This window comes from Ursus arctos, unplaced genomic scaffold (genome assembly GCF_023065955.2).
Source record: "Ursus arctos isolate Adak ecotype North America unplaced genomic scaffold, UrsArc2.0 scaffold_15, whole genome shotgun sequence".
Taxonomy (NCBI): Eukaryota; Metazoa; Chordata; class Mammalia; order Carnivora; family Ursidae; genus Ursus; species Ursus arctos.
Window position 1 is genome coordinate 17,072,613 of NW_026622819.1, and position 24,328 is coordinate 17,096,940.

At 35.6% G+C, this 24,328-nt stretch overlaps 2 protein-coding genes across 3 annotated transcripts in view; both read right to left on the reverse strand.

Moving 5' to 3' along the window:
* CDH12 (cadherin 12) overlaps positions 1–24,328 on the reverse strand; it is a 258,791-nt gene that overhangs the window by 177,952 nt on the left and 56,511 nt on the right. For both annotated transcript variants that reach the window (XM_026506726.3, XM_026506725.3), the window contains exon 2: positions 15,809–16,103. In XM_026506726.3, the coding sequence (XP_026362511.2) occupies positions 15,809–16,103 (295 nt within the window). The remainder of the gene's footprint in view (positions 1–15,808; positions 16,104–24,328) is intronic.
* On the reverse strand, positions 13,565–14,977 carry LOC113253971 (heterogeneous nuclear ribonucleoprotein A1). The gene has a single exon (XM_048224410.2). It carries the CDS (start codon positions 14,898–14,900, stop codon positions 13,938–13,940), a length of 963 nt encoding a protein of 320 aa, XP_048080367.1. The 5' UTR covers positions 14,901–14,977; the 3' UTR covers positions 13,565–13,937.

The window sequence follows — 24,328 nt, forward strand, 5'->3', positions numbered from 1 at the left end:
CAACACTGGAGGAGATAATGCTAAGTGAAATAAGTCAAGCAGAGAAAGACAATTATCATATGATTTCTCTTATCTATGGAACATAAGAACTAGGAAGATCAGTAGGGGAAGAAAGGGATAAAGAAAGGGGAGGTAATCAGAAGGGAAAATGAAGCATGAGAGACTATGGACTCTGAGAAACAAACTGAGGGCTTCAGAGGGGAAGGAGGTGGGGGTTGGGATGGACTGGTGATGGGTAGTGATGAGGGCATATATTGCATGGTGCAAGGGTGTTATACGCAACTAATGAAGCAAGGAGCTTTACATCAGAAACCAGGGATGTACTGTATGGTGACTAACATAATATAATAATAAAACATTAAAAATAAATAAATAAATAAATAAATAAATAAATAAATAAATAATTCTCTAGTTTGTTTCAGCCTTTCCATGTACCTTGCTGTTTGCTTGAGGTTCTTGGATTTTTACATTGTAATTTTTAATAAAAAATTGGAAGCATTGGCAATTATTTATTCAAATATATTGCTTCTACCCCCATCTGCCTCTTATCTTTCTTTGACTCCAATTTTACAGATGTTTGATGGCTTGATGTCATCCCATGTTGTCAGTCTCTTATTTATCTCAGTCATTTTCTCCTTTTATTTGAGATTGGATAATTTCAGAGACTTCGATTTCAACATCACTTGTATTTTTTCCAATAGCTGCAGTCTGATATTAAGCCCTGCCTGTGAGTTATTGTATATATTGCACTTGTTACTTCTGGAATGTCCATTTTTCATAATTCACACTTAGTGTTTTTCTATCATCATGACAATCTTTTCCAGGCATCATGATGTTTATTATTATTGACTTTTTTTCTTTGAATATTGATCAAATTTTCTTGCTTCTTTGACGAAATTCTATTTGTGTTTACTTCATGCTGGAAATTTTAAATAATACACTGTAGAAAATCTGGATATTATCTTCTTATAAAGGGTCTTAGGATAATCCTTTGAAAGCAGTTAAATTACTGGCAGATACTTTTGAATTTGTCAGGCCTTTAACTTTAACTCTTTGTTAGGAAAAGTCTCTTTCTTTTTTGTTCTCAGACATAGGGCATGGCCTTTATTGAAGGAAAGGGCCCTGACTCCTAATGCATAGCCTTTCTGGTGCCTCATGTAAATGTCTGAGATATTCAATGTCATCTCCCCTGTGGCTTGTCAGTAACTTCAACATCTTCCTGCTTTGTGTTACCATTGAGATCTTAGCCCTACAACCCTAGAGATGCTGATTCTTTTCATGCATAGAACAGTCCTTGGTAAAAACCCATGCTAAAACCTTACTCTGGCTTTTGCAATGTTTCTCTGTGCCTCTCCTTACTTTCCTACACAAATTCCAGCCACTTCAGCAGGTCTCAAATTGCAGTCACTTAGCAGCTGCAAGCTATAATTTCTATCTCCTGACTCATTATTCTTAGACTCCCCTTAGTGTCATGGTAGCAAAAGTGCCCCTAATCAGAATCCAGCTAACCGTGGGGCTCGTGTCATGTCTTTCCCTTCCATCCAGGTTGACAAGTTTATATTTTTTTGTCACATACATAAAAACTATTGCCTCATATATGTTGTCCAGTCTATCATTGTTTATGGTGAAAATTCAAGCCTAGTGCCAATAATTCTATTGTGGCCCAAAATAGAAGTCCCTCTGACATAATCTTTATACTTCAGAAATCCCTTACTTTTGGGTCTGCTAGAACATTTCCATGTTTCCTATGGTTATCTTTTATAAGCATTACATTCTGTTATTTCAGTGGTGTTTTTAGAGCAAAGAAGAAATAAGTGTGTTTGTGCAGTCTATTTTTATGAATTTGAACTATAAGATACTACTTTTAACATCCACTAGACATATTTTTGCATAGCATTTCCTGATATTTTATACCTATCATATATTACTACCTATGTTCTGAGACTCTATTCAAACATTTTGGATGAACAGTACTTAATAAAAAATATATATGTATTTATGAAAGGAGATGTTTCTAGAAATGTCCTTCTTACTTGATTCACTAGGAACAATTACACGGATAAAGAAAGAAAAGTAATCAGACTCTTACCTTCCCCAAATCTAAAACCCCATAGAAAAAGCTGCTGAGGGAAGGGGGGAGAAAATGATTAGTATTTATTGAAAACCTTCTAGGGTTTATTTTTTGAGTCTTTTGTTGTTTTTTTACAAATTGTATCTCCTTCAATCCTTATAAAAATACTTTTATTGGCAAACAGTACTTTCCATCTAAGCTCTACAAAAAGACACTTTTTAAAATATTCCCTCATATTTCAACAAAGTTTGAACACAGATCTTTGGTATTTCAAAGTCTATTTTGTTTTCCCAATAATATTCTGCCTTTCTAGAATTAGGACAATTATTTATCACCAGTGTTCAACAATCACTCTTTTAACCTCACTTTTTTCAGTTGTATTAGTTCTTTATAAGATACTTTCCACAAGCCACTATCATGAGAAGTAAATATATGCACCCAAAGAATAATCTTTAAAAGTCTTCCTTCTCCTGGTATTTAACAAATAAAGTAATATTACTACTATGAGAAAAGACTCAACACTATTTAACTCTAATAGCTCTCCCACATTTAGAAACTCTAAACCTATTTCTGTTTTTAGGAATTAACATAGGAAGACAGTGTTCTTGGCGATATGGAATAAGGATCTGTTACGGTGCAGGTGACACATAACTCATATTTTTTAAAAAATACAAAAGAGAATGTCTAGTCATTGTATTTAAGCAACCTTCTGTGCAAAGCTATGATCTACTAGAAAATGAATTCTTCATAATTCCCTTTGTATTTCTGAGTTTTAGAACTCTATATTAGTTTAGGTATATACCAGATTTTTTTTTTTTTTTTTTTTAAGAACTTGGGATAAGAAATATAGGTAGTAGGGGCGCCTGGGTGGCAGAGCGGTTAAGCGTCTGCCTTCGGCTCAGGGTGTGATCCCGGCGTTGTGGGATCGAGCCCCACATCAGGCTCCTCCACTGGGAGCCTGCTTCTTCCTCTCCCACTCCCCCTGCTTGTGTTCCCTCTCTCGCTGGCTGTCTCTGTCTCTGTCAAATAAATAAATAAAATCTTTAAAAAAAAAAAAAAAAAAAAAGAAATATAGGTAGTAAAGTTTACATGATCATTAAAAATTCTAGAAAAGCCATTCTGGCTGAGTAGAAATAAAAATAATAAAAGACAATCCAGTTTAAATATCAAGTGAATATATTCGATGATAGAAATATAAACATAATCATAAGGGTGAGTTGCTTCTAATTATGGCCTTTAGTTAAATAGATACTTAATATCAGTTACAAAAAAATTACTTTTTTGAAGACGACAAATTCTTTCAGATGGTAATTATATGTTTTAAGAGATTTGGGAAAATAGAAGTGTGTTTTCTCCTTTTATAGTGAAGTTTCTACTAAATTCTTGTGATAACAATGTTTTTAGTATAAATCATTTCACTGTCAAACAAAATATTCTTGATTAAACACATGGAAAAAGAGAAGAAAAAGGCATGAAACAAAACCTCTCCATATTCAGGCTGCCACCAATTGCTTTCTTGTCTAATTTGAATTGTGCAGTAGCTAATCATATTTTGGCACTTTCTTGCCATCAAAGCATTTCATGAAATTATCCCATTACAATGTTTTTCTCAGAGGCAAAATTAACATAGATGACAGTTCAATTGACATGTTTCTTTTTCTTCTAGTACTGTTGCCAGTTAAACAAATTGTACCATACTTTGATATTCATTTTTGTTAATTATTTATAAAATTGTAGCTGCTGATTTTTTTTTTTTTTAAGTTTCATTTTCTTGGTCAGAACTGAAAATAGTGCCAATCTTGATAAAGTCACCTGAAACTAACTTTCTGAGAAAGTCTCCTATAATACTTACTGGGTAGCAATCACTAAGACCGGTTGTTGGGTTTAAACTTGCTTGCAGTAATTTTCAGTTTTTCTTTTTTACCGCTTACATCTCAGTGAGGCAAAGAACTTAATGAATCCTGAGACATCAAATCAGGAATGCTTCCACCCAATTTAGAGGTTATTCTCTTCCTATCTTGTTTCAGCTCTAAATTTTTCTTTTAATTAATAAAAAAATATATATATATGGTTACATATTTGAAAGAAGAATTATTATTGCAGGGAAATAAAAAATATAATATCGTGAACCTTTAATACTTTAGGGCAGCGCTTAAGTGCTCGTAATCGAGTCAAACCATTCCTTTCAGCACAAACTATATGGGAGCCTATGTTAATGTGGGACTTGTTTCCACTCCCCATTTTACCTCTGATCCTGCCATTTCTTCCTTCCTTTCTTTCTTTTTTTAATTTTTATTTCTTTTTGAGGAGATATTTTCTAGCGTGAACACTCCTCTTTCTCATACATGTATTTAAAATATTGTCCTCTGATACTCAATCCTCTATTTCATGGCTCCACAAACACCCTGTAAGGGACCAGACAGTAAACATTTTGGTCTTTACAGATCATATGGTTTTTTGCCAACACTGCCACTGTAGTGTGAAATGGCACAGACGATATGTAAACGAAGTGTGACTGTTTTCCACTGAAACAGTGGTGTGCCAGACTTTGCCCACAGAACATAGTTCACTGCCCCTGCACGAGATCTCTGGAATGAAACTTTCTGAGGCCAGGAGTTGTGCCTGTTCTTCTCACTGTTCTAACCCCAAGACCTAAAATGCCTGGTCCATAATGTGTATTCCATTAAGTCTGTTGTACGTATACCGACAATACAACATTTGGCAAAATGCAATTTTGCATGAATTGGAAAATACTTGGACCCCGTAGAAATAAAAGCCTTACTGGGTAATTATTTGGCTTGATGATGAATTGCCATGCCTGGAGTGACAGAGCGGATTCATGTTTTCAATTGACTCAAGTGCCACACTTCATTTTCACTGTGAATGTGGTTCAAATACACAAATTTTCTGGGCTAATTCCTGGATAGACTTTTCATATAGGGGCATGCTCTTCACTGTCGGAATTGCATGCGGTTGTCACATTGAGTTATTTCCAGATAGAGATTTCAAGCCCTTCCTATGTCTGGGTTAAAGATCTCATTCCCTTACTAGTCCTGCCATGTTGCCTCTCTGGGAGCCTGTTTTCTCAATGGGATAGTTTCACCTTGATCAATGGGCATAATCCATCGGCATCTGGTTGCTTGAAGTTATTTTCCTAAATACTAAGCTTAGATTCTACTCATCTTCATACCTCCATGCATTGCACAATGGAAAGCAGAAACGAAAATGATTTTGGAAGACGGAGCTGACATCTATGTGGAATCCCCAGCATAAGCAATCAAACCTCCGAGAACTCCTACTGCTAACACGGTTTTATATAGGTGCAACTGTGCTCCCATGATCACTTATCATAAAGAAAAAGACAATTGGGCCAAAGTTCCCTCTTGCCTGCTTTTGTGTACAAAAAAATAAATAGAATAGAGGAAATAAAAAAAAAACAGTCTTGCAGCTGGAAGGCAACTTTAAAGAAAAATGATGTTCATAGCCATCCTGCCAGTAGCTGGCAAAGCAGTTTTTATAAAACATATTTAATGTTTACAACCACTTGGAGGCTGGGGAAAGAGTAATACTTTAAAAATATGTTTAATGTTTTGAACCACTCAGTGGCCAAGCAGCAACTCCTGCTAACATATATTTAATGCTTAGAGTCATTTGGTGGTTAGGAAAAAAAGGAACTTCTTGTTAATTTTTAACATTTATTGCTGATCAGTGGCTCTAAAGCAACTATCAATGCGGCATGGTTTATGTTGAGGGAGTCACTGTGCTGCTAGTAAGACAATTCATACACTTCTCTCAAGGCCACACAAAAACTGTCAATAGCATTACCTTTGCAATTGTACCACTGATAAAAACACAGGAATCAAACGGAGGAATAAAATGCTCCCTGAACACACAGTCATAACATCCTATGGCCCTGAAAATAGCCCTGCCACGCTGTGTGCTGCGGACACTTCGCTGCTGACACCGGAGGGATCGCCAGGCCTAGCTCAATCTCATCGAAGGTGTGAAAGCCACTCAGCGGATTGGAAAGCGAAAGTGTAATCTGATAATTGGTGTTTCTTACAAATCAACAGCTTGTCGCCACAAATTAAGATAGAAGAGCACTCTACACTTAAGAAAATGTAAATTGGGGTAGGAAGACTATTAGGTTTTTAAAGAGACTAGGTAGAGCGTGTAGTAAAAGCAACAGTAAATATCGAGCTCACATGGCAGAGGGAGGGACCATCTGGAAAAAAAGGGAGAAGGATCATTAGCTAGGACCTCTGTAAGTTAGGCATTCTACCAGTTTCCTGAGAATGATAATCAAATTATGCACAGGACCTATCCCCATTTATTGATCGCATTTATCCAGGCATTGTAGTAAGAGTTACACATAAATTTTCTCTTTGACTGCTTGCAGTAACTCTGGGAATTAGGTATTTTTATTCCTCATTTGCAGGTAATGAAATCAAAGCACAATGAGGACAAAAAACCTATGCAAATACTCACAACTAGGAAATAGTAGAGAGGCTGAGTGACAGTGAAAGATTTGTTGCATACTGGGGGTTTGATCGAATAACAAAATATCTTAAGGATAACAACAGCCAGATTTTTCACTCTTGGAGAAGAGAGTTGTAAATTATAAAAGGGTTAAAAAAAAAACTAGAATAAATAGTGGTGTTAGATTAGATATGAGCTGTTGGTATGAAATCAAGGTTTTCAATATATTTAGAATGATAGAGAAAAAGGGGCACCTGGATGGCTCAGTTGGTTAAGCATCTGCCTTTGGCTCAGGTCATGAACGCGGAGTCCTGGGATCAAGTCCCACATCAGGATCCATGCTCATTGAGGAGTCTGCTTCTCCCTTTGCCCCTCTCCCACTCATGCTCTCTTTTTCTCTCTCTCTTTCAAATAAAGAAAAACTTTAAAAAAAGGAATGATACAGAAATAGAAATTATATATGTATATGTACATAGATACACTCTAGCTGTACCCACTGAGAGGACCTAGGAGCAATGATTTTCCAATAGCAAAGGATGCACATAACAACCAGATTTTGGCTCTAAATATTATTCTCTATGAGGGTGGGAAGAGAGCTCCTTGGAGAAATAGTTTCTCCCAGAGCTGAGGAAGGAAAAATGCAAGACAAGTCCCAAATATATTTTGTGGCCAGAAAGTAAGGGAATATTCAAATAATTAAGAGGTAATGTTGAAATGACACACGAATCAGCTTAAAGTGTCTTTACTTATACTTCACATTTCAGACTAAATAATTTCAATATTAAAATCAATAATGGTGATAATACATTAGAACCAATTTAATACAATAAGAAACTTTGAGACTACACTGACACAAACTAATAGATGGGTAATTTGAAAGTGTGATGAGGACTAGGTTATTTCCCTAGTTTCAAAATACCTTTTGAAAAAACAATAGCTTTTGACAAATATATAATAATTCCAAAAAGATAAAGAGTAACTTTACAGTGGAATCGTTGTCTAATATAAACAGCCTCTAACACAGACCTCAGTTATGCCTGCCTCCAATAGTCACACCTTTGGCTAATTCCTTTCCTGGAGAGTAAAATGAAGTTATCAAGTTGATCCGAACAAATAAAACATAGCAGAAGGGACAGGATATCAATTCCAAGACAACAACCACATGACTGGGCTTGGAAGTATACCCCCCACACAGGTGAACCTTCAGCTGAAATCACACCTTTTATTGCCAGCTTGACTCTAAATCCACAAGAGATTTCAATGCAGAGGCACCCAGCTAAGCTGAGCCCAAATTCATGACCCAAATAAATCAAGAGATAATACATACTTGCAGTCTTAAGCCTCTAAATCCTGTCGTAATCTGTTATGTAGTAGTGGATAATAGCAATTTCATACCTGGTAGTGGGGTGCTGCTACAACAAACACTTCGAAGGTGGTAATGGTTTTGCAGTCACGCAGTGTGGGCTTTGAGGAGGGTATCAGTATAAAATGCATTCATTGAACACGCTCTTTATTGCATGTTGGACTTGGAAGGGGCTACATGTGAGGCCTTGCAGGAAAATGAGAATATCTTACTGGTAACTAGAAGATCACTGTTAGGCAGTGACAGAAAATTTAGCAAAACTGTTGCCTGCATTTATTCGACAATAGAAAAGGACCCAGGGACTTTTAAACAAAAAGGATCCAGGTCTCACTGGTTTTAAAGATTACTAGTCTTTCCAGATGGCAAATGATGCTAAAATTAAGAAATGGTTTCTAGGCCAAAGTCAAATCCGGGGCACACGGGAAAGTATGGTTAAAAGATAAAGCCATGGCGGTGACTGTAAAATTTTTTGTTAGGATCTTAGAAACATCAAGGATGGTCCATTAGTTTACTGTCTAGTCAGACAAATTTCTCTCTTAAGAGATAAATGGGTAAGTATGACTCAAAGATCCTTTTAGGCAAACAATAAGGGTTCTAATTCATATAAAGGCTTTGTCGCTCAGGCACCTCCATAGGGTCCAAGGTAGAGAGGATTTATCTTGAAGGGATTTTTTTGTCTAATTCAGTGATCCCCAAAAAGATTCATGGGATACCCATACTACTGACAAAATAAAGAGTTCTATATGTAGAAACATCAAAAGTGTGAACTGAAGAAAGAGAGTCAGAGATTGTACAGTGAGAATAGGCCTTTGAACCCTTTGAATTCTATTGGCAGGGAGCTGACCAAGAGTGATGCTTAGAGGCGAGTACGTGCTGCATTGCATAGAAAATGAAGGATAACTCAGAAGGTAGAAACCAAAAGCCCAGGCAGTATAAATGAGAGCCATGGACAAATATTCTCAGGCTTTGAACCTAATCAAAGGACTTTTAATGTTTACCAGCTAGATTTCAGGGATGTGATGGACCAATAACTCCTTTATTTCATGCATTTCCCCTCCTTTTTTAACAGAAATGTCTACAGAAGTTTTCTCATCCTTATCTCACCACTGTGTGTTAGGTATTGGGGTAGGGGTAAGTAACTGGTTTCTTTAGCGTCATGAGTCTGCAGATCAAGAGGAAATAAATCTAAGGAACCTCATTTGCTCTTGCACTTGATTTATATGATGAGTTTCTGGACTTTGGACTCATGCAATGAGGGAAAAAGGTTTTGGGGTCCCAGAAAGGGGCTGAGTATATATTGCATAATACAGCAACATGAATCATTGGGGTTCAGAGGGTAAACTGTGGTAGAAGGCCCTCAATGATTTTAGCTTACCTTGTATTCATTCTCTTGGATAATCCCATTTCCTGAATGTGGGCTAGACTTACTTTTAACAACTGGAATATGGCAGAAGTGGGAGGACGTCACTTTAAATATTGGTTATAAATACAGACTGTGGCTTTGATCAGAGATGTTCTTCTCTCCTAGCTGTCTCTTTAGATAGCTCTTCCTGGGGCCAGACAGCTGCCATGCTGTGAGGTAGCCCCGTAGAAAGGTCTACATAGCAAGAGACTGAAGTCTACCAATCACCACAGGAGTAAGCTTGGAAGCAAATTTCTACCTCCTCCCAAGTAAGACTTTAGATCAGACCATAGCCCCAGCTATGGATACAACCTCTTGGGAGACCTTGAGCGAAAGGTACCCACCCAAGCCACTCCTGGGTATCCATGATCCTGTAAGATAATACAAGTTTGTTGTGTTACACTGCTAGCCTTTGGCTAATGTATTGTGCAGCAACAGATAACTAATACACAATGTTGGTCAAGTAATAAAAATTAACATTATTAGCAAAGGGACAAATCAAAACCCCGTTCCACCTGATGAGACGCAGCAAGATCACAGCACCGTGTCTGTGATGTACCGAACAAAGAAGCATACCCTGAAGTTGTACATGAGGAAACGTCGGGCAAACCCAGGATGAGGGACATTCTAAGTAATCACTGGCCAAGAATCCTCAACCCTGTCACAAAATCAAGAAAAAGTAAGGAATTGCTCCAGATTGAAGGAAACTAAAGAGACACGGCATTTAAATGCATCATGTGATTTTGACCTGGAAAACTGTTTTATGTAAGATATTATTGAAACAACTGATAAAGCATGAATGGGGTCTAAAGGTTAGATCCCAATAATGCATTAATGTTAATTTCCTGATTTTAATAATCGCATTATGATTATATGTAGAGGATGTCTTTATTTGTAGAAAACAGCTAACATTCTGTCTCCAGCTTCCTGGCAAAATTCTGCTTATAGGGCACAGACAGAGACCAATGAGACTGTTCCTACTGTACCACTTAAGCCGCTCTTTGTGGCCATTGGCTAGCTCATATGGTAGGATAATGTATCCGCTTTGCAGTTTCTTGATCTGTCTCCCTATGGCACTTCTGTGAAAGCAAGGAAGTTTGGAAATTTATGTAAGTTTCTAAATTATAATAATGGTGTAATAAATTAAATTAGGTATAGTCATCATTTTCACCATTTCCTTCGTGGAGTTGAACTGTTTAAGTGTGGTCACATAGAAAATATTCTCTGTTTAAAAACCTTCAAAAAAACTCCACCAAAAATTTAGCACTTTCCCCCAAACTTCCTGTAAAACAAAATAGAGTTCATGGGAAAAAATCAGGGAGTGCACGTTAATGTTTTAATAAGCCAGCAGTGTAATCCTCTTTAGGTGTATCTTATTTTATTTACACTTATACTATTTTTTTTCTTTTAAGTCAGTGAATAAGAGATACCTAGTCCTCAGATTTTATTTTAAACAGGGTCCCCCATCTTCAGGTTTATAATAAAATAAAATGAAATAATAAAATAAAATAAAATAAAATAAAATAAAATAAAATAAAATAAAATAAAAAGTAAAGTAAGCATTTCAAGGTCTTAACCAACTCATCTGAGATTGAAAGCTAAATTTAAGGCCCAAAGACATTTTAGAAGTCACTAAAGGGTATAACGGGTTGCAATTAATTTTGATCTAAAGACGCTGGGAGTCATACCTACATTCTGAAATTGGAGTTCAGTTTTCATATAAAAATTAAGATCAAATAGTAAACTATACTGCATAAAATTATTGTAGTGGTTACATAAAAAAAAAACAGGGAATACAAATCTTTAGTTGGATTACCTGGCCCTTAACTATTGCTCAGGAAATGGTAGGTCTTACTACATAAATTATGATTCACAATCGGCATTAAAACATGTCATAGAGACCTGGTTATGAATAACCCAATCAGCTGCCTCAAACTGGCTTAGCTCACAGAGGAAGATAATACAAGTATGAGCAAGGGTTTAAAGATGTTACACCTGTCAGCTCTCTAGGAAAAGTTACTGAAACTGCATGCCATACCCATGCATAACCACCGGTATTAAAGAAGGCACGTTACTGTAATTCACTGTTACTGTAGTGATCTTAAAGAATTAAGACCACATTCATAACGTCCAAATTCATCTCCAAGGAGAAAGTCTGAGTTGGGGAATATCTGGATCATTAAGTAATTTCCTCGGGTCAGAGTAAAAGCACTTTATCCGTGAATGTTACTTCCATGGCATATTGCATGTAGCACAAGTTAGTAACAAAGTGACCTTTCTCTTAAACAATTCATAGATTCACTATAATTTTCTTTAACTTTCTGGAACAAAATATATTGCACAGTCTGATAAGTCTTAAATGTTGATTTTCCTCTGAAATCTCTACCCACCTTGCTCAACACCACTCCCCACGATTATATTCTTTTAAGTTTCACTTTAGCTCATTTCCATTCCACGTTTAATTGTTTATCACATTCCAGACGCACAATTTATTATTGCTGACTTGACATTTGCATAATAAATTGTTTTGATGTCCCAATATTTCTTGGGTTTTGGTATTAGGAATAAGCTATTTTACTCCATATATGTGTAAATTGGTTTCTTCTTTGCCAACATTGTCAATAACAATACTGTCAATTACTGGGAAGGGATAGTTATTTCCTAGAGAACACTCAAACACAGTGACAGCGAGAGTTGCTGCGACAATAGCTATACTGTCTAATACACCATGGCGAATACCATCTAGTCTTCACCAAAAGTAATTTTGATATTCCAAAGAAAATGACACCGAGGCAGAAAGTGCTTAGAAGGGATACAGGAAAAGAAAATAGAGAGGAGTAATCATTGGACTAAGTGACTTACAGCAGGGACCTTTCCATATGGTAGGAAGGGTACGCTTGGGAATGGGGCTCAGGAGCATTAGGAACACAAATATGATGGCTGGATGGATACCCAACAGTTTTTCATTAGCTTTAGACTGGTCATGTAAAAGCAGAAACAACAAATGCCACAAGCCTAACTGGGTCTCCTGTGTTTTTTGGTTCTGTGTAGAGGCAGGATTATGGGGAATGGCAAAAGTAGTACATGGTAGATATTTAATTCATAAGTGGTGTTTATACTTTTTAGTATACACTTGAAAAATGGATATTATGTAAATGTAGTCCAATAATACCTGGGTGAACCCATAGCATGCGATGTGGTATCACGTTCAAAAGAAATACTCCTCTATTATTTAAAAAGAAAAAAAAGCAGGGAGGGTGTGCTGAAAGTCAGTTTAAGTGTTTACTGGAGTCTCTTGAATAACTGATGAGAAATTTCAGTAATGTCCTATGGCAAAACATTTAAAAGAACTTATTCTTCCCTAGATCTTTCTGATACCTTAAGACAGTATAGCAAATTTGTCTCACTCCAATACTGCAAAAGCTGGGATCACTTTGCTTTCTCACTTACCTACCCTGATTTTCCAGATTTATTTCTCTCTTCAGGCGCTAGCTGTGAACTCCTTTATGTAAGTTCAGACCCTGCAGTCCTTCCCTTTATCCAAATTGGTGCAACAAAAGACCTAATTATTTATCTAATAAGACAGAAATTTCTAATAATGCAGAGGGATGTGTATATTTGCTTTAAGGATGTAGTTTGTGTCATAGTCCCTGAGGGTCATAAATTCATGTAAATATTCCAATTTACTTGAAGTAAGCCCTGGGTTAAACTATTTAGGTACAATAGAACATTATCTTCTTAAAAGCCTTACTTTTTTCAAAACAGTACTTTCATTTTTCTCTCCCAGTAAAATTAAGGCACAATTAAAAAACAAGCTCTCCGCATTATCAGGGGCTACTTTTTAATAAGATAGATTTCACAATTGTACTTCTAAATCTCTAGCAATCAGCACCATATAAAAAAAGGCAGCTCAAAAAATTGTAGCAAGAACTGAATAACAAGTTTTCAGCCCTGTGACTGTACACTAATGTTTAAAATCTAAGTAAACTACTTTGAGCTGATTTCTCAGGTCATGGAGAGAATATGATCTTTGAATACCTGGTAAGGTCACAGACACAATTTCAAGTGAATTTGTGGTAAATCCATGTGACAACTTTTAAAGCCACTAACCTGCCTCTGCCTCGGTATAGTTTATGCATGTCTGGGATGGTTGTACGGCCAGCAGAAGCTCTCTGAGGAATATCAGACAGGAAAATTAGCAATGGCTCACAATATGAGTTTCAGGTTGTAACCTCGAAGTGATGGGTAGTTTTTTTTTTTTTTTTTTTTTTTTTTTTTTTTTTAAAAAAAGACACATTTATTCAGCGTCATGATCAGACTATTACATTTAGCAATCAACAGCATGGGTGCAAAAAAAAAATCTACATTAAAACCCTTTGTTGGAATGCTTTACACTTTCCACAGAACAGAAACTAAAATAACCTGTTATACAATTAGTCACAAATACAGTCCTCGAGTTTTTTGCCCATACACATGAGTATTGTCTAAAACATGTCTTCTTTGTAGCAGCTAGGCCCTGCCACCACTGTGCTTGGCTGAGTTCACAAATCTGTTGTAACCTGTAGCTTCCCTGTCACTTCTCTGGCTCTCCTCTCCTGCTAAGCTTTGTTTCCTGGCAGTAATTAAAACCTTCTGCCACTGCCGTAGCTACTGCTGCTGCTAGAACCACCATAGCCACCTTGGTTTCGTGGTTTGGCAAAGTATTGGCCGCCACCACCATAGGGGCCAGAGCTTCTGCCTCCAAAATTTCCTCCTTTCATGGGTCCAAAATTTGAGGATTGATTGTTGTAATTGCCAAAATCATTATAGCTTCCGCCACCTCCAAAGTTGCTTCCATCATTACCAAATCCGTTATAGCCATCCCCACTGCCACCATATCCACCACCACCACGACTGCCGCCAAAGCCACCTCGCCCACTGAAGTTCCCTCCGCGACCGAAATTGTCATTCCCACCAAAACCACCTCCACGACCACCACCGAAGTTTCCAGAACCACTTCGACCTCTTTGGCTGGATGAAGCACTAGCCATCTCTTGCTTAGATAGGGCTTTCCTTACTTCACAGTTGTGGCCATTCACAGTATGGTATTTTTGAATGACAATCTTGTCTACAGAGTCGTGGTCATCAAATGTTACAAAAGCAAAACCTCTCTTTTTGCCACTGCCTCGGTCAGTCATGATCTCAATCACTTCAATTTTCCCATACTGTTCGAAATAATCTCTTAGATGGTGTTCTTCAGTGTCTTCTTTAATGCCACCAACAAAAATCTTTTTCACAGTTAAATGGGCACCAGGTCTTTGAGAATCTTCTCTTGAGACAGCCCTCTTTGGTTCCACAACTCTTCCATCCACCTTGTGTGGCCTTGCATTCATGGCTGCATCCACCTCCTCCACAGTGGCGTACGTGACAAACCCAAAGCCTCTGGAGCGCTTGGTGTTTGGATCTCTCATTACCACACAGTCCGTAAGGGTTCCCCATTGCTCAAAATGGCTCCTCAGACTCTCATCGGTTGTTTCAAAGCTCAAACCTCCGATGAAGAGCTTCCGCAGCTGTTCAGGCTCTTTGGGAGACTCTGACTTAGACATGACGGCGGTGGGAGGGGAGACTTTAACGATGCTTACTCGGCGGCGTCCACGGGCAGAAAGGAGTAATCTAACGAACGTATCTCGAAGTGATGGGTAGTTTTATCTTACAAATGTGCTGGACACCAGAAGTTACTTTGAAATAGAATAAGGCTTTGGCATTGGTGACTCTGGATTAAAAGTTATTTAAAATTGTCATTAAAGCTGTCATCCTTAATTCACTAACCTCAAAATACATATCATAGAACTTTTAAATTTAGGTTGATATTGAAGTGTGAATTCATATCAAATTTAAACTATCAAGAACAGCAGTGATACGAGAGCTAAACGTAAATTTATTCCTATAATGTGTTCACAATAATATTTTCTTCCTGGTTTGATGGCATAACTACTATAGATTACATATAATCAAGAAGAAAACAGTATCATCCTTCTGGAATCTCTTTCTATAGATACAAAGGATGCAACACACTCCTTTCCAGCCCACCTCCAGACTTATATGTGATACATGCTTTGAATGATTTACTTTGAGCCAAGAATTACTATCTGGTATTTGTTGGTATGGTAGTTACCTTTAGCACTATGTAAGCACCTGGAATTGTAAAGACAATGGATTTTAGTAAAAATTGAGTTTTGTACTTAATTATAAAGGAGTTCTGTGACTTCAGGTAAATGCAAAGATTAGAAAATAGTAACAAATGCTATATATCTTAGATATGTATGTATCTATTTGTATATTTAGAATGGAGCAGAAAGGAAAAAACAATGAAAATATAAATGAAAATAACTGTATCCTCTCTAGTGGAATAATAATCTTCTGGTTTACAAGTAAGATGTTTACATCAACCTGCAAAAAATAAATGTTGAAAAGGCTTCATTGCATCTGATAAAATTTTGATTTGCCAACTCACCTACAGGAGACATTTCTGGGACACTAGCAACGTAGGGTCCATCCAAAAACTTTGGCTCATTATCATTAATATCCTGTACTTTGATGATGAATTCTGATTCAGGCTCCAGGGGCTTCCTGGTTTCTATGTCCACAGCCTGAGCACGGAGTGTGTAGAAAGGTTTTTCTTCTCTATCCAGGCTCCTTATTGCATGAATGTCCCCTGTGGTTTCATCAATGGTAAAAACGGTGCCAGCGCCATCTCCTGAGAGGGTGTATTTAACAGTGCCCTCTCCTTTATCTAAGTCAGAATGGAGCTTTTAGGGAGAGAGAGAAAGAGAGAGGCAGAGAACATCATTAAAGGGATGGTCCTATATTAAAAATACTTGCAGTATAATTTTTTATCAGAAAAGTTAAAGAAATATCTTATGGTTCTTTTTTCATTGTTCTTCTTTCTTCTTCTTCTTTTTTTTTTTTTTTACTAACTCTTTGATAACAAACATTTTAAAGACACAAAAAAAGTAGGAAAATGCATGATAAACATTTATATATACACATATATCCCAGAGATTCCACCATTTACCTTTTAATCTACTGTTGACCCTTGAACAATGCAGGGATTAGGGTTGTTGACCCCTGTGCAGTTGAAAATCTGTGTATAACTTTTAACTCCAACAAAACTTAACTACAAGTAGCTGTTGATTAGAAGCCTTACCAATAATATAAATAAGTCAATTGACACATATTTTGTATGTTATATGTATTATATCTTGTATTCTTTTTTTTAAAGATTTTATTTATCTATTTATTTTAGAGAAAGATAGTGAACATGAGAGAGGGGAGGAACAGAAGGGGAGGAAGAGGAAGAGATCCCCCTGACTCTGTGCTGAGTGGGGAGCCCGAGGCAGGGCTCACTCCCAGGACCCTGAGGTCATGACCTAAGTTGAAACCAAGAGTTGGACGCTCAACTGACTGAGTCACTCAGGCTCCCCTTATATACTGTATTCTTAAATAAAGTGAGCTAGATAAAAGATAATGTTATTAAGAAAACATAAGGAAGAGAAAATACATTTACAGTAATTGTATTATATTTATTGATACCATAAGTTCATGTATTTATAAAAAAATACATGTAAGTGAAGTTTAACCTTCATAAAGTTTAAACCCATGTTGTTCAAGGGTCAACTATATTTGACTCATCTCATATATAGATCACATATCTACCCTTCTATTCATCCTTCTGTCAATCCATCTTATACATGAACATGCAAATATACAACTAATTTGAATATCTGTATTTATTTCTTTTATACACTTTTGGGGATAAAATTTTCATAAAATGAAATGCATTAATCTTAAGTGTACTTATTTTATTTTAAGTAATTGTTGTAATAAACATAAATGAGCTCATCAATGCCAAATCAGAAACCCTCCTGAATATCCTGAATTAAAAAATCGATGACCTGAATTCAGTGACAGAGATGGTAAAAGAACTCAGAAAACATTGGAGCTTTTTGTTTGAAAGGAGAGGAGAGTTTTGGCACACCAGATGGTTTCAGATATGTGTAGTAGAGTTTCTCATTTTAACAGACTTTCTTTCAATGAGTTATTCAATATTACTCAGCCAAATGTTGGATAGAATCACTGATTATCCTTTCAGATTCACAGACAAATGGCTTGCTGTAATTCATTCTATATATTTGAAATCTTGTAATATAGAAAAGTTTTGAACTTCTGCTAATTTCTTCAACACATTTATAATTCACTATATTATAGCATGTAATAAGATACACATAAATAACACAGGGGACAAGAGCAAACAGAAGATAAATTATCATTGTAATACTGTAGGTCACTGTTTTTCAAACTGGAGTCCAAGAATTATTATTTTTTTTAAAGCTTTTATTTATTTGACAGAGAGAGAGAGAACAAGCAGGGGGAGCAGAGGGGGAGAGGGAGAAGCAGGCCCCCTGCTGAGCAAGGGGCCCAACTCAGGGCTTGATCCCAGGACCCACAGGATCATGACCTGAGCTGAAGGCAGATGCTTAACCTACTGAGCCACCCAGGTGCCCCTGGAGTCCAAAAAATTAATAGAAGATGAATATAGTCTTCGAAATCCATGAAGTATCCAATAATGTGTATATATATATAATATAAATATTACATTATTTATAATTCTCTAAGAATATGTATAGTCCTATAAATATATAATTTATAAATAATACAAATACACACTTTAAATTATATAGCATACATAGTCTTACAAAGACTATTTTTTATTGAGATACTGATCTAAAAAGTTTTAACCTATTCCTACTCATTTGGGTAGGGTCATCTGGTTTCAGGGTCCACATTTTTACATTTAAAAGCTCCTTCCAGTCAATAGACCAGCCAAAGAAAAAACGTTAAGCTTTTATTGTCCATAGTCATTTGGGCTATGCTTCAAAATTTGCATACAAGCACAGTATTCTTGCAAAATTTTGGGTAAGAATGTGTTCTATATTTTTTTAAAATATTTTAACCCACACAAAAAAAGTTTTGAAATATTTTAAACTATATAAATATCCTTTTGCAAATAGGTTTTCTGTGTATTAGTATTAGTAAAATCAACACACACACACACACACACACACACACACACACACAAAACTCAACAGTGGCTACAGCTTTGTTCTTAAACTCAACATTCTGGTTTAACTTCAGTAAAATAATATCATCCTTCAAATTAATGTTATTAAAATGTATTTACTTCAAAATTTGCTCTGAAAGTATATTTGTATAAGAGCATAACAAAGAATTGATACCTGGGTAAGTGTTACAATTAAAAGAATAAGAAAACAAAAAGAGGGCACATGCTTTTGATTTTTCTTTAAAGTTTCCGCATATTTTCCTCAAGTCTAAGGAAAATTGTTAAAAATGACAGGAGGAAGATTTTTTTCCCCCTATTTTTTTTTTTTTTTTTACAAACTCTTATGAAGCAAAGGAAGTTTCAAGTGTAAAATCTAGATAAACGTACTTCGAACTTAGGAATTTCAAATTACATATTACACCCATACTATTAAAGATATTCAACACAGTGGGTATTGCTTTTGCTTTTAAATTTATCTAAAGATATGAGACAGGCAAAAGCTCAACGCAAAAGCAAACACTTTATAAACTGCATCCATTTTGCCAATGGCTCAAAAGAATATGTGGTAATATTGTGGGAAACGAGTGACAATTCTAAGAAGGTTTTTACAATGTGATCCAAGCTACAAAAAAGTCCTCATTTAGCTAAAATCAGAACTGTTTTCTTTTTGAACTGACATAAGAATAGAAAAGCAAATGTGTTTTCGGCTCTATCCAAGATCAAATTAAATTCAGTTGCTGTTACCCCTTACTCTTCTACCTTTTCCTTCTAATTTAAAGCTGAGTTTTGTAGAGATTGAAGCTTCAGAAGAAATATGTGAAAATACGTTAAAATTCTGAACTGAAAATGGAGTTGATTGATGTAAAACTTGTGAGAGGATTAGAATTTTTACAGCAGTTCATTACATGACAATACCTCATAGGAGGCCACCTGCATTGTCAGGCAATATTTAAAATTAGTTATTCAATGTTGATTGAACTGGCACATGAATGACTAGCTGAATTATAGGTATTTTCCCAACATCAGTTCTAATATCAAATAAATGCCTGAATTTATCGTAGATAAATTCTTTTATCCTTTCAGTACACTTTCAGTTATATTCAGTATTTATATATAAATTGCTATAAACAAAAATATATATACTGAAAAAGTTAATGTAAATATATTTACATATATTTATATATATATTTTTTTATATTTATAATATTCTCTGACTATATATACATATAACATGATACAAAAAATCAACACTTCAAATAACGAAATACCATGATCATTTTTTAGGATCACTTGAAATTCTTCAAAAAAAATTTTTTTAAAGTAACCTCTACCCCCAATGAGGGGCTCAAACTCATGACCCCATGACTGAGAGTCCCGTGCTCTATGAACAGAGCCAGGCAGGTGCCCCTTTTCAAAATTATTTTTTAATGTGTTCATTATATTCCCTCATGGAAGTTTGAAGGATTTAATGGGCCCTGCTTATCCTTTTGTAAACAGTATGATGTCTACTGGCTTGGGTGTTTTCCGTTTAGTTCCCTAAAGGGGTAATTATCAAGACCAAAAAGTCATAATTTTTATGAATCAAAAAATTTGAAACTTCAATGTTTCCAGGAATTGATCTCTGTAGATGAAATTCGTTTCTTAAATCTTTCGGCAATGGAATTCAGGCTTAGCCAACACTGTGAAGCTAATTCTCAGTGTCATTTGCATAAAGAAGGAGGGAGGGTTTCAGAAGGAGGATTCTCCTGACTTGCCTTTTCCTGGGCTGTATTAACTATGACAAATCACACGATGTCATTTTACACAGGGCTTTAAGCTACACATTACACAAAGCTAATAATTTTACAAGGATAAACTTATTTTCCTTTGTAACAATTTTAAAAAAGAAATGTTTCTTATTCCAATTGTTTTTTAAAAAGCTGTTTCTGAGTAGGTGCTCATTGTAGTCACCGAAGCCGCCAACTCCAATAATATCATCTTTAAGTATTGACATTTAAAATTGCTCCCAGAAACAGAGTTCCATAAATGATGGATGTAGAAATTTGCACTGTCCAAACAGTTGTTTTGTGGAAGTGGTGTTGTTATTTTCTGATGTTTTCCAAGTCATCTCAGATGGAGCATGAAAATGAGATGCCGAGAGAGGCTTTAAAAAGATACTGAGGACCAGCTTCAGAGAGCAAGCAAATCTGAATTCCAGTGTTGAAAAGTTTTGAGAAAGCTAATCTAAAGTTAAGTGTTTACTAGCATCTCTTTGATTATGTTTTAGAAACTGCTGCACAAAATAAGTGATGTATTTTTATTTTCTCTGGGTTGAAAATACACATAAAGTAGAAAATGCTCTCTATATTACTGTGCCCAGCAGTGATTTTATTTTCGTTTGCTATTTGCCAGGATAGGGGGTGGGTAGTAGGCATGGGAAGCATATGAGTTATGTTGGAAGGAGAAATTTCTGATTTTGAAAAGATAGTTTCTGCCTTTTCAAAAACAAAATTTGTGTTCAACAAATCCTGGATTTGGTGAAGGTACTTGCAAATTACCAATCACGTGCCCACAAGGTACTATGGGCACATCATACACCGTTTTAAACCTGCTCTCCCCATCATTCTCATCAAGATTATGGATTCATACTTTTGTTCCCTGATGGTCTCAGGAGAGGAATGAAAATGTGTGGGCACTACACCATCTTCCTTTACCAGAATATTTTAAATAGAACTTCAATCCAACAGAAAAATTCATGATACAATGAAAACCTATATTCTGTCTAGATTAAACAATTATTAACATTTACACTACTTTGCTTTATTTTTATAGACTTTAAATTTGCAAACGTCGTCATTATTAACTACTTGATACTGATGCAACAACTTCATGAAAGTAAGGCCCATTGCCTACATAATCATAATGTCACTATCTAATTTAAGAAAATTACTTAAAATACCTATCATCACCAACAACGAACCCCTATTCAATTTTCCCTACTTGTCTCTTCAAATATCTTTTTTCGTTCTTTCTCTGTATTTTGAGCATAGACTGAAGCAATTTTCAAACACTGCATTTGGATTTTGTCTTTAATTTCTGTAAGTTTAGAAGGATCATGCATTTTAATATTTACTTATTTAATTATCATTATCTTTTTTCAGGGAACTAGCCTCCATTCTGAATTTGTCTGCTGGAATAAGAAACTTCCTGATACGTGTTTTAAGTCTTTACTGTTCTGCCTTAGAATATCTTTTTAGTTTCAAAATATATATGAGCAAATGTGGCAGCATGAAAGTATGCCCTACTTAATATAGAGATCCTTGTAATATGAGTTATGACGTCTTCTGCCCGTCATTTCTATAAACACATTCAATGCAAGGGAAAGGTTCCTTGTACAGGATATGCCTCAGCAAATTTTGGTGTAATAATGGCATGTAGGTTGTAATACTCATTATCAGTTTCGAATGATTACAAAGCCCATAGAACGGTTTAATATGATGGTTCAACAGTTAGTGCATGTGATCGGAAATAATGTTATAACTCTCGTATTTACATTCAGGATCCATCAGATAAAATAATCAAAACTAGTATGAGAAAATCTTACGTGGTTTTCTTTGGCTGAAATAACTTCCTTATGTACAAAACAAACTACTTTTGCTATATTTTCCTTGGTGTCCTTACAAAATACTTAGTATTTCCTTTCTTGTAGTTGCTTTGTTTCCCATTCATGCTTATTCTGTTCTCAGAAACATCACAGCGGCCATTGTATTAGCTACAAAGCCATTAGATTATGTTCGAGGCATTGCTTATTGACAAAAGAAGACAGGACCTAAAGATGATCTATAACTCTGCCTGAATAATGTTATAATGCAAAATTTCTCTCCAAAGCCACTGAAGGTCCAAGAATATTTGACATTCTAATCCATTCTACTCCCTGAGGGGACTCATTTGTTCTTCCTAGCTTGATTGTTGCCATTTGAGCAGAAGGAATACCATTTTACAAGGTTGGGAATTCCCTTTAACAGCCCAAAGTGAGTTGAGAACTCCCCTGCCTGGGTTACAGACCCAAAGCTATTTATCATCTGGAAGTATTTCACCTTCTATTTTAGGAAGTAGAAATCCATTTCAAAAAGGCCCATACCTCCCCAGAGTTATGCCAAGGCAGAGCAAAGAAGAACAAAGACTATTTGCAATTCTTGGGAGCAACAAAATCTGATGTGCTAGGATATATTATACATCCTGTTTAAGAAAAAATATGCTTTTCACCCGATGTGCTCTTTCATTTTTCTTTTTCTCTTTGAATATTGCATGTGTGGTTACATATGAGGGGTATCCTAACTCTTCTTTTAGATTGTCATATTTTACAACTTTAGCTCACCCAGATTACATTATATCATTTGAGAGTGTCACAACATATTAATAGGTACTTCTGGAGAAGTTTGAGAGGTCATTGGCGTGGTGCCTGGATTTGGGAGAAAAAAATATGGGAGAAGGTTAAAATAATTTCTTCCCTATATTTCCAAAGCTGCAAAACATTTTTCACAAAGCCAGGTTTTGGGTAACAAAACATTCCCTGACAACAAAATATTCTTATCAAATTTTCAGTAATAGAATCTCTATTTGAAATGAAAGTGAATTTATGTATGATTTCAAATGTGGTTATTTTTCAGAATACTAGATAGATTTGTATGTTTTATTCTACATTCAAAATAAATTCTAAAAGATGAGTTTTAAATAATAATTATACGTTATTGTAGTTAGATGTCAGTCATCAATTTATTTTACTTGCTACTATTTCTCCGTGTCATTGCTTTTATTGTTAGCCCTTACTGAGTACCAGGCATTATGTTCCATATCTTAGAAGCTTTATTTAGTTCTCAAACTAATCAGTGATATGCTAGCATGATAAATAGGATAAATGGACTCTCTATAATGAAATTCTAATAGTTCAAAATTTAAAATTTAATTTTCAAAAGCTACATGTTCTATTCTAACTTCTTTGTATATGCATTTAATAACTCTAATTAATCAGACAGACCCAAATCTTACCTTTAATGTAAAACATAGAATGACTGAAATCCATGATCATGAGCATGAAACATTTGGGGTTAGAACCCTGAACCTGTTACTTCTTATTTAGATGTTACTGTGTAAGTTCCTGAATTTCTTTGGATATCAGAATCCTCACACATAAATTGTGGATTCTAATATTTATATCATAAAGTTTGGAGGACACTGTAGAGAATTTAACTTCATAATGTCTATTTCCTTTCATTTCTCTCCATTTACATTCAAATGAGCCCAGTATAGCAATATTTGTTTCCATTTACATTAATTTATATTCATAGATACAAGAAAACTAATTGGATCCAAAATAATGATAGAAAACACTATCAAACTTCTACTTTTTTCAGGCAATTTTCTAAAGGTTTTATATGTCTAAAACCACTTTAAATCTCAGAACAGCTCTATAAGGACAACCCTACTATTATCACCCTCATTTTGCAGATACATAAATCGAGGCACAGAGAAACTAAGTTGGCTCAAGACACAAATAGACACAAAGCTAAGATTCAAATCAGGCTGTTTAACTCCATGTATCTTTGAGATTAGCACTTCAACTAAATCAGTTCTCTTTTAATTTGAGCCATATAATGTCGTTTTCTCCCTTAACTTTCAAATTGGGTCTCCCTTAAGAGGAAAAGACAAACAAACATTGAATTTTTGTTCAGAGCCACATATACAAACTGCCCAAGTATTAGTTTTGTAATACTTATACAGTTTGTTTGAGCAAAACCAGTTGCATTATTATGGACACATTACTGAAAATAGTTTTATTCAAGAACACTTTGTACTGCCTGTTAGTAATTGCACTAGGCACGAGAATAGAGAACTTAATAGTACTTGCTCTCAAGGAGACAGGAGTCCACTGGG

What these genes read in the sequence shown, in the direction of transcription:
- LOC113253971 (XM_048224410.2), bottom strand. Translation starts at nt 14,900, where the DNA reads ATGTCTAAGTCAGAGTCTCCCAAAGAGCCTGAACAGCTGCGGAAGCTC.